The 16,358-nt window shown below is 43.2% G+C and overlaps 1 protein-coding gene across 1 annotated transcript in view; it reads left to right on the top strand.

The window, feature by feature from the left end:
• Positions 1 to 16,358, top strand: part of sim2 (SIM bHLH transcription factor 2) — a 266,456-nt gene that overhangs the window by 158,247 nt on the left and 91,851 nt on the right. The window contains exon 5 of the mRNA XM_034177491.1: positions 14,766 to 14,851. Within this exon, the coding sequence (XP_034033382.1) occupies positions 14,766 to 14,851 (86 nt within the window). The remainder of the gene's footprint in view (positions 1 to 14,765; positions 14,852 to 16,358) is intronic.

Here is a 16,358-nt window from a genome sequence, read left to right as displayed (position 1 = left end):
GCACAGGTAACACACGACAACAGTGGTAAAAAATAAAATAAAAATCCACTGGACAGGCTGTGGAGCAGCACAGGTAACGCACGACAACAGTGGTAAAAAATAAAATAAAAATCCACTGGACAGGCTGTGGAGCAGCACAGGTAACGCACGACAACAGTGGTAAAAAATAAAATAAAAATCCACTGGACAGGCTGTGGAGCAGCACAGGTAACACACGACAACAGTGGTAAAAATAAAATAAAAATCCACTAGACAGGCTGTGGAGCAGCACAGGTAACGCACGACAACAGTGCTAAAAAAAAAAAAAATAATAATAATAAAATAAAAATCCACTAGACAGGCTGTGGAGCAGCACAGGTAACACACGACAACAGTGGTAAAAAATAAAATAAAAATCCACTGGACAGGCTGTGGAGCAGCACAGGTAACACACGACAACAGTGGTAAAAAATAAAATAAAAATCCACTAGACAGGCTGTGGAGCAGCACAGGTAACGCACGACAACAGCGCTAAATAAAAATCCACTGGACAGGCTGTGGAGCAGCACAGGTAACGCACGACAACAGCGCTAAATAAAAATCCACTGGACAGGCTGTGGAGCAGCACAGGTAACACACGACAACAGTGGTAAAAAATAAAATAAAAATCCACTGGACAGGCTGTGGAGCAGCACAGGTAACGCACGACAACAGTGGTAAAAAATAAAATAAAAATCCACTGGACAGGCTGTGGAGCAGCACAGGTAACGCACGACAACAGTGGTAAAAAATAAAATAAAAATCCACTGGACAGGCTGTGGAGCAGCACAGGTAACACACGACAACAGTGCTAAAAAATAAAATAAAAATCCACTGGACAGGCTGTGGAGCAGCACAGGTAACGCACGACAACAGTGCTAAAAAATAAAATAAAAATCCACTAGACAGGCTGTGGAGCAGCACAGGTAACGCACGACAACAGTGCTAAAAAAAAAAAAAATAATAATAATAAAATAAAAATCCACTAGACAGGCTGTGGAGCAGCACAGGTAACACACGACAACAGTGGTAAAAAATAAAATAAAAATCCACTGGACAGGCTGTGGAGCAGCACAGGTAACGCACGACAACAGTGGTAAAAAATAAAATAAAAATCCACTGGACAGGCTGTGGAGCAGCACAGGTAACACACGACAACAGTGGTAAAAAATAAAATAAAAATCCACTGGACAGGCTGTGGAGCAGCACAGGTAACGCACGACAACAGTGCTAAAAAATAAAATAAAAATCCACTAGACAGGCTGTGGAGCAGCACAGGTAACGCACGACAACAGTGCTAAAAAAAAAAAAAAATAATAATAATAAAATAAAAATCCACTAGACAGGCTGTGGAGCAGCACAGGTAACACACGACAACAGTGGTAAAAAATAAAATAAAAATCCACTGGACAGGCTGTGGAACAGCACAGGTAACACACGACAACAGTGGTAAAAAATAAAATAAAAATCCACTGGACAGGCTGTGGAACAGCACAGGTAACACACGACAACAGTGCTAAAATAAAATAAAAATCCACTAGGCAGGCTGTGGAGCAGCACAGGTAACACACGACAACAGTGGTAAAAAATAAAATAAAAATCCACTGGACAGGCTGTGGAACAGCACAGGTAACACACGACAACAGTGGTAAAAAATAAAATAAAAATCCACTGGACAGGCTGTGGAGCAGCACAGGTAACACACGACAACAGTGCTAAAAAAAATAAATAAAAATCCACTAGGCAGGCTGTGGAGCAGCACAGGTAACACACGACAACAGTGGTAAAAAATAAAATAAAAATCCACTGGACAGGCTGTGGAACAGCACAGGTAACACACGACAACAGTGGTAAAAAATAAAATAAAAATCCACTGGACAGGCTGTGGAACAGCACAGGTAACACACGACAACAGTGCTAAAATAAAATAAAAATCCACTAGACAGGCTGTGGAACAGCACAGGTAACACACGACAACAGTGCTAAAAAATAAAATAAAAATCCACCGGACAGGCTGTGGAACAGCACAGGTAACACACGACAACAGTGCTAAAAAATAAAATAAAAATCCACTGGACAGGCTGTGGAGCAGCACAGGTAACACACGACAACAGTGCTAAAATAAAATAAAAATCCACTAGACAGGCTGTGGAACAGCACAGGTAACACACGACAACAGTGCTAAAAAATAAAATAAAAATCCACTGGACAGGCTGTGGAACAGCACAGGTAACACACGACAACAGTGCTAAAAAATAAAATAAAAATCCACTGGACAGGCTGTGGAACAGCACAGGTAACACACGACAACAGTGCTAAAAAATAAAATAAAAATCCACTGGACAGGCTGTGGAACAGCACAGGTAACGCACGACAACAGTGCTAAAAAATAAAATAAAAATCCACTGGACAGGCTGTGGAGCAGCACAGGTAACGCACGACAACAGTGCTAAATAAAATAAAAATCCACTAGGCAGGCTGTGGAGCAGCACGACAACAGTGCTAAAAATAAAATAAAAATAAAAACGAAAGCGTTAGCAAGCTAGTTAGCTTGCCAACGCTGATGAAGGTTAGCTGATAAAGAGCTCCGTCGCGATGCTTCGACCGTTAGAGGTCTTCTTTAGGCGTTGGAGCACGGTGAAAAAGTAAAAAAAAGTAAAAAAGTCTTGAAAAAGACTGTTAATTCAAAGAACTCAAACAGCTCAGTTCAAACAGCTAACAGATACAGCAGAACACCGCTGTGCTCCGGAACCAGAAAAAAGTCCACCCTCCACCACAATAATTAAAATTACCTATAATTAATTACCCTTTTAAATTTATTTTATTAGTAAACGGAGCGGGCCACGGCCTCAACATTATCTAAAGTCTGCGTCTTTTAGTGAAACTTAGGGCTAGTGGCCGGCGATCACCTTAGTATTTCTTTTGTTTTTCTTGTTGCTTAATTAACCCTCTGGGGTCTCAGGGCATTTTTTGGACAGTTCACTCGCCTGGCATAAATGTTTTATTATTGCTGTTAACAGCTCTCCCTGCATCCCACAATCAAGTTTTATGTCTCTTTTTTTCAGGACAACCTGTGCTTTCAGAATATATATGTTTTTGTTGGGCAATAGGCAAGGAAAAAATAAAGCGAAAAATTATTTTCCACACACATTATTAACTATAATAAACAACTGTTTTGACACTTTATAAAGGTAATTTGAGGTCTTGTGTGAAAGACTGTACAACAAAAAGGTTCAAACAATAAACACAAATGCACATTGCGCACGTCATCACACAGCTTCTATGAGGAGTACAAAGATGGCCAATGGCTGGCTCGAAAGTCTGCGGAGTTAACTTTTCAGCAAAAAAAAGTAAGTTTCTATTTCATATCATTAAAACGTTATTTACAGTACTGTTCAGAATAGTAGTAGTGCTATGTGACTAAAAAGATTAATCCAGGTTTTGAGTATATTTCTTATTGTTACATGGGAAACAAGGTACCAGTAGATTCAGTAGATTCTCACAAATCCAACAAGACCAAGCATTCATGATATGCACACTCTTAAGGCTATGAAATTGGGCTATTTGTAAAAAAAAAGAAAAAGAAAGGGGTGTTCACAATAATAACAGTGTGGCATTCAGTCAGAGTTCGTCAATTTTGTGGAACAAACAGGAGTGAATCAGGTGTCCCCTATTTAAAGTAGACCTGCATTGAAATAAATGCAGTCAGATCTTTGGACCAAAAAATGACATATTTACACATAAGATCCTTTTGAATGTAGTAAAGTAAATCTGCAAGCCCAGATCTGTCATTCAATGCAGAAATCTTCATTTGAAAATGACAAATTTACAGCTAACATTTAGCCCTCCGCAAATTGTCCCTCTCATCATGGACGCTGCCGAGACGTCAGGGACAAGACCCTCTCCCAGCATGCATTGCGCGCGCCAACTGTAATTTGTGGATTTACATCAGCTTGCATCTGCACCTTTTTCTTGTCTTATACAGAAGGATCTACTTCATATTGTCTTGCGGTACGCTTGGTGAGTACACATTTCTTTTATTTGTGCTTGAAAATTATTTTTGTGGACTTTTTCATACGCCTGTTTGATTGAGTGGTGTCGCATTGAAAATCTACTGTCTTTCTCCTCCGGTGTACCGTCGCGGGCTACGGACGCAAGACCCGCAAAGAATTCAAGTCATTAAAAATATATAAACCTCTCTCAGCAGCCACGGAGCTCTGCAGCTCCGATTACCAAGACGTGTGGCGCTGCGGATTTTGCAGCAAGAAGTCTGTCCTTGCGAGCAACAGGTGTAACCGCGCGCACTGCATGAAAACGGCGAGCGTAGTCTCTGGACTTGTGCCAAGTTGGCTGAAACTCCATTCAGCAGACAGAGGTGGTGCTGGCTGCAAAGCAGACACGGGGGTGTGAGTGCCGCGGCGGAATTTAACGAGCGCATGCACTCGGTAAGCGTATTGGAGGTAGTGAGAGCGAGGCGTTGGGGAATAATGTCGCCGCTGTCGATGCCGCCGCTGATCTGATCCCCGGATCTGAGCAAGCAGAGCTGTATCTCACATTCATTGCAGCTTACTTTTGGATGTTGAAACCAGGATGTGTATAACAGTAACATTACTAAGAGATAAAATCAATTTCAATGCGGGATCGGACTGAAGGCGGGAACGCGTCGTCTTGTCACCGACGTCATGGAAATGATCCGGATGTACAAACTGTTTTCACAGAGGGCTAAATGTTAGCTGCAAATTTGTCATTTTTAAACGAATATTTCTCCGCTGAATTACAAATTTGGGCTTACAGATTTACTTTACTGCATTCGCAAGGGTCTTATAAATACATATCAGCTATTTCTTTTCTGAAATCTGACCACATTTATTTCAATGCAGGTCTCCTTTAAGGATGAAGCCAGCACCTGTTGAACATGCTTTTCTCTTTGAAAGCCTGAGGAAAATGGGACGTTCAAGACATTGTTCAGAAAAACAGCGTAGTTTGATTAAAAAGTTGATTGGAGAGGGGAAAACTTATACGCAGGTGCAAAAAATTATAGGCTGTTCATCTACAAATGATCTCCAATGCTTTAAAATGGACACAAAAAAAAAGAAACAGACGCGTGGAAGAAAACGGAAGACAACCATCAAAATGGATAGAATAATAACCAGAATGGCAAAGGCTCAGCTACTGATCAGCTCCAGGATGATCAAAGACAGTCTGGAGTTACCTGTAAGTGCTGTGACAGTTAGAAGACGCCTGTGTGAAGCTAATTTATTTGCAAGAATCCCCCGCAAAGTCCCTCTATTAAATAAAAGACGTGCAGAAGAGGTTACAATTTGCCAAAGAACACATCAACTGGCCTAAAGAGAAATGGAGGAATATTTTGTGGACTGATGAGAGTAAAATTGTTATTTTTGGGTCCAAGGGCCGCAGACAGTTTGTGAGACGACCCCCAAACTCCGAATTCAAGCCACAGTTCACAGTGAAGACAGTGAAGCATGGTGGTGCAAGCATCATGATATGGGCATGTTTCTCCTACTATGGTGTTGGGCCTATATATCACATACCAGGTATCATGGATCAGTTTGGATATGTCAAAATACTTGAAGAGGTCATGTTGCCTTATGCTGAAGAGGACATGCCCTTGAAATGGGTGTTTCAACAAGACAATGACCCCAAGCACACTAGTAAACCAGCAAAATCTTGGTTCCAAACCAACAAAATTAATGCCTCGCAGATGTGTTGAAATCATGAAAAACTGTGGTTATACAACTAAATACTAGTTTAGTGATTCACAGGATTGCTAAAAAAGCAGTTTGAACGTAATAGTTTTGAGTTTGTAGCGTCGACAGCAGATGCTACTATTATTGTGAACACCCCCTTTACTACTTTTTTTTTTAATAATAGCCCAATTTCATAGCCTTAAGAGTGTGCATATCATGAATGCTTGGTCTTGTTGGATTTGTGAGAATCTACTGAATCTACTGGTACCTTGTTTCCCATGTAACAATAAGAAATATACTCAAAACCTGGATTAATCTTGTTAGTCACATAGCACTACTATTATTCTGAACACCACTGTATAATTTAGTAAAGCTTGGTCTTAGCCATCGTATACGACGGCGTCAACCCCAGAGGGTTAATGCTGACAAATTATAATGTATTTCTTGTCTTTCTGATGCCTGATTCTGTTTTTTTCTCTCTGTTTGTGGTGCAGCTCCATCCAGAGATGGGAGTGGGTGTTTTTCTTCTGCAGCATGCCCGTCTTGTGCACCGGCATGTATATTATTCATTAGGGTTGGGCATCGAGAACCGGTTCTTTTCGAGTATTGTTAAGAAATGATTTGATCCACCGACATCAATAGCCTTTTTGCGTAACGATTCTCTTATAGGTCCTTCAGAGCAGCCATTGTTTTTGAGGGTGTTTGTCGGGAAAATGATCATCCCTCTACATTGTTTACAGACCCTGTAGCGGCTCTATAATCAACCGTTTCTGCAGTGTGACACCACTTTAAGCATGAACCATTGAAGCAATACTTCATCCACTGGCTCATTGGTTCTTTGATTCACTGCTCTTCAGAAATGGCAAGTCCGCTTCTTAAACCCTCTCAAAGCCATTACAATATCGTGAGTCACTAACTGGGACTCTTGTTGCAGTCAAGAAACGAGAATCGTCCTCCATTCTGTTGACACAGCTCCACACGCTGCGCGGCTCTCTGCTGAGGCAGAGTCCGATCAGAATTAATAACTTCAAAACGAATTGCCGCTTTAAATAAAATGACACTTCTTTACATACGTTGTAATACAGACAAGAAACTACACTTGACTAAAACATTTTTTTTCCTCCCAAAATGAGACATCCTGCATTCTTTATAAGTTACATCGTGACGTGCAGCACAGTCAGCTGCAAGAGCTCAGCTCAGATATATGGAAAGACATTCATGCCAATAATGTCTGAAAGGAAATGCTATTGACAAAAACTACAGATTTTGTTTATTTCTATTTATGTCCAGAGATCAAGGAGCCACATGTAGAGTTTATTATGTCCAAAGTTTAAGGATCCAGTGACCAATTTCATATTTATTTACTTTAAGACTCAATAAAATGTTGTTCAATTTCAATTAAATTTCAATTTAATCGGCTTATAAAGCACCACATCACAACAAAAACCATCTCAAGGCGCCTCACATAGAACAGTTCAACATACAAAATTAAAATAAATAAATAAAATAATTAAAAAATTAAATACTTAAAATCCATAATTCAAAACAGAAGTAAAAGAATAAAACAGATAAAAAAAAAATAAAAACTATTCATAAGAAAGAGAATAAAATAGGCTTTAAGTCTGGACTTAAAAATGTCCACAGACTCTGACTGCCTCACGGTCGCAGGAAGATTGTTCCACAGAGTGGGTGCACGATAAGAAAAAGCTCTTTGACCCACTGACATAGAAAATCTGTAAAGCCTGCTTTTAGTACACAAAAAATTCACAAGCGGTATCGATAAGGGAATCAATAAGGAATCGGATCGATAAGCGGAATTGATAATGGTATCGATATCGATAAAATCTTATCAATACCCATCCCTAATATTTATATTGTCAATTGTGTCGGTAGCATGGCCCAAGCAGAGAGTCACCCCTTTGAGTCTAGACTGCTTGAGGTTTCTTCCTCAAATCATCAGAGGTAGTTTTTTCCTATCACTGTCGCCTGTGTTCTTGCTCTGGGAGTTGGTAATGTTAGACCTTACTTGTGTGAAGCACTTTGAGGCAACGTTGTTGTGATTTGGTGCGATATAAATGAAATAAAATGAAAATGAAGGTAGCATGGCAAAACAACAAAGGAGCAGTTGGCATCAGATCAATCTTTTTATCTATACATTTACAGTTCTTAAAAAGGACACCTGCTCTAAAAAAAATTCAGAAGACCCAATAAGTCTTTCCTCAGACACTGTGTTAGAATGTTCATCTGAGTCATTTGAGTGTTGCTCATCACCACTATCATCAGATGAGGAGGACAAGAAGAAGAGAAAGACCAAAAAAGAATGAAGAGGGAAAAGGGGAAAAAGTCACAGAAGAATGAGGAGAAAAATTGTCAGAGGGGTAAAACTGGTACTAATATTTTTCCTATTTTATTTGCATGTTGTAGAAGTGGTGATGGATGAAGGAGACACATTTTCCCCATTTTGGCAATGCAAGTGCATGCCTTTTATTTATCTCAATATTTCTACATTTTCATCACTTCATTGTCGCCGTTGTATTGTTACTTAGAAGTCACAGCTCTTACAGCTCAGCCTCGCCCGTTACCTCACAGGAGCTCTAACAGAGAAAAGCACCATGGGGCGGCTGAGAAAGTTTTGCTGTGTGTACACCCGGAATACACAAACAGGATTGGAAACATCTTTATATGCACAGGACAGAGAACAGACAATTGCTCTGCACCCACACAGGGGTCCTGTCAGGAGACACTAATTTGCACCTCCTGCAGGGGCACTGATGGGAAGTCGGCTTGTTAACACACGGAAGGCAGGGAGCATGAGTAACCACACGTGGTGAGATTTTAAAAGTCGCAGAGCAGGAAACACACTCTAATCACAGGTGACACTCTTGTATGGTAAATTATGTCCAAAGTGTGATGAAAGATCACTACAGTGTGTTAATTATTATGTTGTTGTCATGACTGGGTGTGGTGTGGCACAGAAAGTGGTAGGACACACAATGCAGGCAAAGTATTGGATAAAGCAGGCTTTATCCAAAAAACAGGCAATGGTTCAGTACACAAAAAGGGCAGTCAGCAGGGCGGCGGTACAGATAAACGAGAGGCAGATACGTAGTTCAGTTCACAAGCTGGGGTCAGGTTCACAGCGTGGCAGAGATCGAAAAAAAACAAGCAAGGTTCAAAAAACAAGGCAAGACAGGCGAAGACAAAAAGGCGAGGATGTGACACACGATCAACAAACTAGCAGGGAAGTGAGGGGCTGTGAGAGCTTAAATACAAGGGCAGGAATCAGGGCGTGATGTAAAACAGGTGTGGGGAAGGTTCAGGAAGGGGAGTGGCCAGACAAGACAGGTGGGCATGACAGACAAACAACTAAGTGCCAGTGACACACCCACAACCAAGAGAGACAAAAAGAACTGAAAACCACAAACTGATGTGCTCATGTGTCAGGACCCAGAAAATAAAAAGGCAGGGACTTAACTAAGACAGAACTCACCCTGTGGCTAAAGTATTAAGGGAAATACATATAATAAGTACAAGTAAAGAAGAAAACAAAAAACAAGGTCTAGATTAGAACCGAACTGATACAGAACAAAGTATGAAAGTAACTGCCATGACAGACTATCTGCTGACTAAGAAAAATAAACGACACAAGACTAAACCAGTGACAAAAGAATACAAATGAAGAACAACACTGCATAACTGATAATAAGAGAAAGCAATAAATAACGAAAGGAACAAAACAAGAAGAAAACACTGAAGATAAATACTGATACTGATACTGAAGTAAAGGGGCCATGAGTAAAAGAATACAAATGCATTACAATGAGCCATGAAGAAGAACAAACTACAAATGAGACAGAAACAAAGACAAAACTAAAAACATGGTAACCAGGTGATACAAAGAAAATAAATGAAACAAAACTAATCATAAACAGAGCATAACAAGATGAGAAAACACAAGACATAGAGATAAACAGAAACCAGAGACAGAATAATCAAAAGCAGAAGTGAGGCCAAATGATGAAACCATGACCAGGGCCCTGAATGGGCCGAATCCTGACAGTTGTGTGTCTTTATTTTGACATTTATATTTGGTATTTAATACTTTCTATTCCAGCCCAAAGTCCAAATCAGGTGGTGTCCCGGTACCATCATCTGCTCAAAAGAGGTGGGACAATGGCTAGAGCACTTAGGTGCTATGGAGTGGACCGGAACACCATCGTGATAACAGCTCCCATCGCAGAGCTGTCAATCACTGCACCTAGCAAATATAGGGAAAAGCTGATCTGCCGCCACACACCATTGAATGTGAGCATTTGCCAACTCAAGTCAGTTACGACGACGTACTGCAGTCAGGTCAAGACCCTGATGAGGATGACAAGCATGCAGATGAGCTTCCTGCAGATGGTTTCTGACAGTTTGTGCAGAAATTCTTTGGTTCTGAAAACCGACTGTTGCAGCCGCTGTCCACGTGGCTGGTCTCAGACCATCTTGGAGGTGAACATGCTGGATGTGGAGGTCCTGGGCTGATGTGGTTACACGTGGTCTGTGGTTGTGAGGCCTTTTGGATGTACTGCTAAATTCTCTGAAACACCTTTGGAGACGGCTTATGGTGGCGAAATGAACATTCAGTTCACGCGCAGCAGCTCTGATGGACATTCCTGCAGTCAGCATGCCAACTACACGCTCCCTCAACACTTGTGACATCTGTGGCACTTTGCTATGTGATAAAACTGAACATTTCAGAGTGGCCTTTTATTGTGGCCAGCCTAAGGCACACCTGTGCAATAATCATGCTGTCTAATCAGCATCTTGATCTGCCACACCTGTGAGGATGGATTATCTTGGCAAAGGAAAAGTGCTCACTAACACAGATTTAGACAGATTTGTGAACAATAATTGAGAAAAATAAGTCTTTTGTATGTATAGAAAATGTTTCAGTTCTTTGAGTTCAGCTCATAACAATGAGTGCAAAAACAAAAGTGTTGCGTTTACATTTTTGTTTAGTGCAATTAGATGTGCAAGGTTACAGATGCTTCATTTTTCTGGCGTTGCCCAAGGGGAGAGGCGGAGAGCTGGGGTCGCATTGCTTATTGCTCCCCAGCTCAGTTGCCATGTGTTGGAGTTCACTCCAGTGAACGAGAGGGTGGCGTCCCTACGCCTTCGGGTTGGGGACAGGTCTCTCACCGTTGTCTCGGCCTACGGGTCAAGCGGCAGTGCAGAGTACCCGACCTTCTTGGAGTCCCTGGGAGGGGTACTAGATAGCGCTCCAACTGGGAACTCCGTTGTTCTCCTGGGGGCGACAGTGAGACCTGGAGGGGGGTGATCGGGAAGTACAGCCTACCCGATCTGAACCCGAGTGGTGTTCAGTTGTTGGACTTCTGTGCTAGTCACAGTTTGTCCATCATGAACACCATGTTCGAGCACAAGGGTGTCCATAAGAGCACGTGGCACCAGGACACCCTGAGCTGGAGGTAGATGATTGACTTTGTAATCATATCATCTGACCTTCGGCCACGTGTCTCGGATACTCGAGTGAAGAGAGGGGCAGAGCTGTCAACCGATCACCACCTGGTGGTGAGTTGGATCCGCTGGGAGGGGAGGAAGCCGGTCAGACCTGGCAGGCCCAAACGTATTGTGAGGGTCTGCTGGGAACGACTGGCGGAACCCTCTGTCAGCGAGGTCTTCAACTCCCACCTCCGGGAGAGTTTCTCCCAGATCCCGGGGGAGGTTGGAGACATGGAGTCCGAGTGGACCATGTTCTCCACCTCCATTGTCGATGTGGCTGCTCGTAGCTGTGGTCACAAGGTCTCTGGTGCCTGTCACGGCGGCAATCCCCGAACCTGGTGGTGGATGCCGGAAGTAAGGGATGCCGTCAAGCTGAAGAAGGAGTCCTACTTATCTTTGTTGGTAGGTGGGACCCCGGAGGCAGCTGACAGGTACCGGCAGGCCAAGCGTGCCGCAGCCCGTGTGGTCGCAGAGGCAAAAACCCGAGTCTGGGAGGAGTTCGGGGAGGCCACGGAGGTGGATTATTGGTCGGCCTTGAAGAGATTCTGGCAAACCATCCGACACCTCAGGAGGCGGAAGCAGCTCTCCACCAGCACTGATTACGGTGCGGGTGGGGAGCTGTTGACCCTGACTGGGGATGTTGTCGGGTGGTGGAAGGAATACTTTGAGGATCTCCTCAATCCCATCGTCATGTCTTCCGAAGAGGAAGCAGAAACTGTGGACTCAGAGGCGGACTCATCCATTACCCTGGCTGAAGTCACCGAGGTGGTTAGAAAGCTCCTCGGTGGCAAGGCTCCTGGGGTGGATGAAATCCATCCTGAGTACCTTAAGTCTCTGGATGTTGTGGGACTGTCTTGGCTGACATGCCTCTGCAACATCGTGTGGCGATCGGGGACAGTGCCTCTGGATTGGCAGACTGGGGTGGTGGTTCCTCTGTTTAAGAAGGGGGACTGGAGGGTGTGTTCCAACTATAGGGGGAACACACTCCTCAGCCTCCCCGGTAAGGTCTATTCCAGAGTACTGGAGAGGAGAATTCGACCGATGGTCGAACCTTGGATTCAGGAGGAGCAGTGTGGTTTTCGTCCTGGTCACAGCACACTGGACCAGCTCTACACGCTCCATCGGGTGTTTGAGGGTTCATGGGAGTTCGCCCAACCAGTCCACATGTGTTTTGTGGATCTGGAGAAGGCGTTCGACCGTGTCCCTCGGGGCACCCTGTGGGGGGTGCTCCGGGAGTACGGGGCCCGCGGTCCTTTGCTAAGGGCTGTCCGGTCCCTGTACAACCACAGCAGGAGCTTGGTTTGCATTGCCGGTAGTAAGTCAAACCTGTTTCCAGTGCACGTTGGCCTCCACCAGGGCTGCCCTTTGTCACCGGTTCTGTTCATTATTTTTATGGACAGAATTTCTAGGCGCAGCCAGGGTGTAGAGGGGGTCTGGTTTGGGAACCACAGAATCTCGTCTCTGCTGTTTGCGGATGATGTAGTTCTGTTGGCTTCGTCAAATCAGGACCTTCAGCGTGCACTGTGGCAGTTGGCAGCCGAGTGTGAAGTGTCCGGGATGAAAATCAGCACCTCCAAATCCGAGGCCATGGTTCTCGACCGGAAAAAGGTGCTCTGCCCTCTTCAGGTCAGTGGAGTGTCTTTCTCTCAAGTGGAGGAGTTTAAGTATCTCGGGGTCTTGTTCACGAGTGAGGGACGGATGGAGCGTGAGATCAATAGACGGATCGGTGCAGCATCTGCAGTGATGTGGTCGCTGTATCGGACCGTCGTGGTGAAGAGAAAGCTGAGTAAGGGGGCAAAGCTCTCGATTTACCGATCGATCTATGTTCCGATCCTCACCTATGGTCATGAAATTTGGCTCATGACCAAAAGAACGAGATCGCGTGTACAAGCGGCCAAGATGAGTTTCCTCCGCAGGGTGGCTGGGCGCTCCCTTAGAGATAGGGTGAGGAGCACGGTCACTCGGGAGGAGCTCGGAGTCAAGCCGCTGCTCCTCCACGTCGAAAGGAGTCAGTTGAGGTGGCTCGGGCATCTTTTTCGGATGCCCCCTGGACACCTTGCTGGAGAGGTGTTCTAGGCACGTCCCATTGGGAGGAGGCCCCGGGGAAGACCCAGGACACGCTGGAGGGACTACATCTCTCGGCTGGCTTGGGAACGCCTTGGGGTTCCCCCAGAGGAGCTGGGGGAGGTGTGTGTGGATCGGGAGGTCTGGGTGGCTTTGCTTGAGCTGCTGCCCCCCGACCCGACTCCGGATAAAGCGGAAGAAAATGGATGGATGGATGGATGGAACGTTACAGACCAGTTCTAGCACTTTGTCACAGACGTTTGACGGGATACTGACAGGATACCCAAAACTGACTGTCAGGACACCATTATGACAGTGTACTGAAGATATTCGAATTGGTCTGTGACCTTGCAGATCTAATTATAATAATCATTGTGTCAACTTGCTACAAACACAAAAATAGATGCATATTTTGTTAATGTCAAGTTCTCATGACAAAGACAACCCAAAAAATGTCAGCTTGTAATTAAACACCAAATGACACTTAATGACAGCAGTCATAAACATTTATGACATTGACGTAATGTTTATGACACGTTCATGACAGTGTCATGTGACTATTATGACGATACCTTCAGGTAAAGTGTCACCAAATGAATTTTATTTCCTTCCACACAAATGCATTGTGAAGACTTCACATTCTATTACAAGTAAAATTATTATTATTCCTTTACAGAAAGTGGAGAAAAGGGACTATGAGGCTGTTCATAAAAATATCAGTGTCTGTATTTTTCTTTACAAACTTAAACATTTACTGTATAAAGCGAAAAATGGTTGAAGATTTATCTTTCCTGTGAATGCAGACACTGATTTTTTTGAACAGCCTAATATTTCTTTTTCCTCACTTTCTGCAAAGAAATAACAAATTTGATAAATGTTTCTTCATGTTTTGATTTGTAACAGAATGTGCAGTGTTCAACAACGTATTTGTGTATACGTAAATAAGAGGCATTTTAAGGAATTTGAGCTTTACTCACTTTTTTAACCCCGTAACGCCCATCGTCGCATATATGCTACAATCTCTGACTCAAATATGCAACTTAGCAAATTGACCTGTATGCCTGTTGTCGCAAATTTGCAACATACCATCATTATTATTATAACATTATAACATAAAGTCATTACCAGAATACCCAATATTACTATCTAGTTTTTGTGCAAAAGTGAAATTAATAATCTCAACATTATTTACCATCTACTTAAAGGCAAAAACACACACAAAACATTTTTTTATATACAGCTATATAAATTCAGGCGTTAAGGGTTAAACACGCTATTATTTTGAAGACAGCTGAACGTCTTCAATTCTTCACGTCTTAATATGTTGTTCAAAGTCTGAAATTCATAGGTGACATCTCCTGAAGAGACAGCATTATCTCAACAAATGCAAATGTGCTACAGTTTGTTTGTTAGTGCAGAAACATCAGTGATGGAGGCTTTTCTGAGTGAACTTTTGTGTCTGTGTGACAGAATATGAAATTGAGCGGTCCTTTTTCTTGAGGATGAAGTGCGTCCTGGCCAAACGCAACGCAGGACTGACGTGTGGAGGATATAAGGTCTGTACCCTTACTTCATAATTGTTCACCATTAAAGGAATGAACAAAACCGGACGACCTTATGCAAAAAATAAAAAATTTAAAAAACATTGTTTCAATGAGTGTGTTTTCAACAGGTAACGGCTAAAGAGGTCGTGATTGGTAAAACTACAGTGGAAGAGGTGTTAACAAGTTAATCATGCTGAGGTTGAGTGCAGACATGTCCTCAGAACTATGACACCCAACATCTGCCAACAAGCAACACTGCCCTCCAGTGGCCATCAGGACCCTGCGATTAGCAAAAAGGCTCCAAATGAAACATGACCGGCTGGTCTATCTGTGTGTTATTTTGCATGTTAATGGTCCAAACATCACCCAAAAGAGGTCTTGTCATGACCCAAAATCTCAAAACTGAACAAACAGATGTTTTTATGGAGTTAATTATGGAAATCTTGTTGACTTCTTGACTGACTCACTGGCTGACTCACTAAGCAACAGACTTAGTGATGGAGTCCTTTAATCCAAGGCCAGGGGTGCCGAAGTTCGATCCTCGAGATCTACCTTCCTGACACTCCTAGTTGTCTCCCTGCTCAAACACACCTGAATCCAATGAAAGGCTTATTAAAAGCCTGCTAACGAGTCTTTCACTGGATTCAGGTGTGTTGGAGCAGGGAGACAACTAGGAGTGTCAGGAAGGTAGATCTCGGGGACCGAACTTGGGCACCCCTGTCCTAGGCTTAGCCTGCTATAAATGCAGGAGATTTTTAGTCTCACTTCACAGTGATCTTACACTGTCTGATGGCTCATGTTGAAACTGAAAATATCTGCTTTCTTTTCTCACTGAATTGACAAGTGACAAGCAGTAAAGCCACAGAGAAGAAACATGGCACAGATGTCAAAATAAGAACATGAGGGATAAAAAATTCAGAGGAAATTCTCATGAAATAGTACATATACACTGAAATTGTAAGATGCAGGAGATAAGACCAGAGACAAAAATCCAGAGATCAGAAACTAAACACCAGAAACATGAACAATGATAGTATGTGGAGCTGTCTTCAGAACCATACCTGCTCTGATCTACCAAAAACTGGCATCCCTGACTTCAGTGGACCTTCAGCTTTCAGGCTCCTCTCCTGTGGAACCAGCTCCCAATTCAGATCAGGGAGACAGACACCCTCTCTACTTTTAAGATTAGGCTTAAAATGTTCCTTTTTGCTAAAGCTTATAGTTAGGGCTGGATCGGGTGACCCTGAACCATCCCTTAGTTATGCTGCTATAGACTTAGACTGCTGGGGGGTTCCCATGATGCACTGAGTGTTTCTTTCTCTTTTTGCTCTGTATGCACCACTCTGCATTTAATCATTAGTGATTGATCTCTGCTCCCCTCCACAGCATGTCTTTTTCCTGGTTCTCTCCCTCAGCCCCAACCAGTCCCAGCAGAAGACTGCCCCTCCCTGAGCCTGGTTCTGCTGGAGGTTTCTTCCTGTTAAAAGGGAGTTTTTCCTTCCCACTGTCGCCAAGTGCT

The sequence above is a fragment of the Thalassophryne amazonica genome, chromosome 9 (genome assembly GCF_902500255.1).
Source record: "Thalassophryne amazonica chromosome 9, fThaAma1.1, whole genome shotgun sequence".
Lineage (NCBI taxonomy): Eukaryota > Metazoa > Chordata > Actinopteri > Batrachoidiformes > Batrachoididae > Thalassophryne > Thalassophryne amazonica.
The sequence above is the reverse complement of the archived record's forward strand: the minus strand, read 5'-3'. Positions and strand labels throughout refer to the sequence as shown.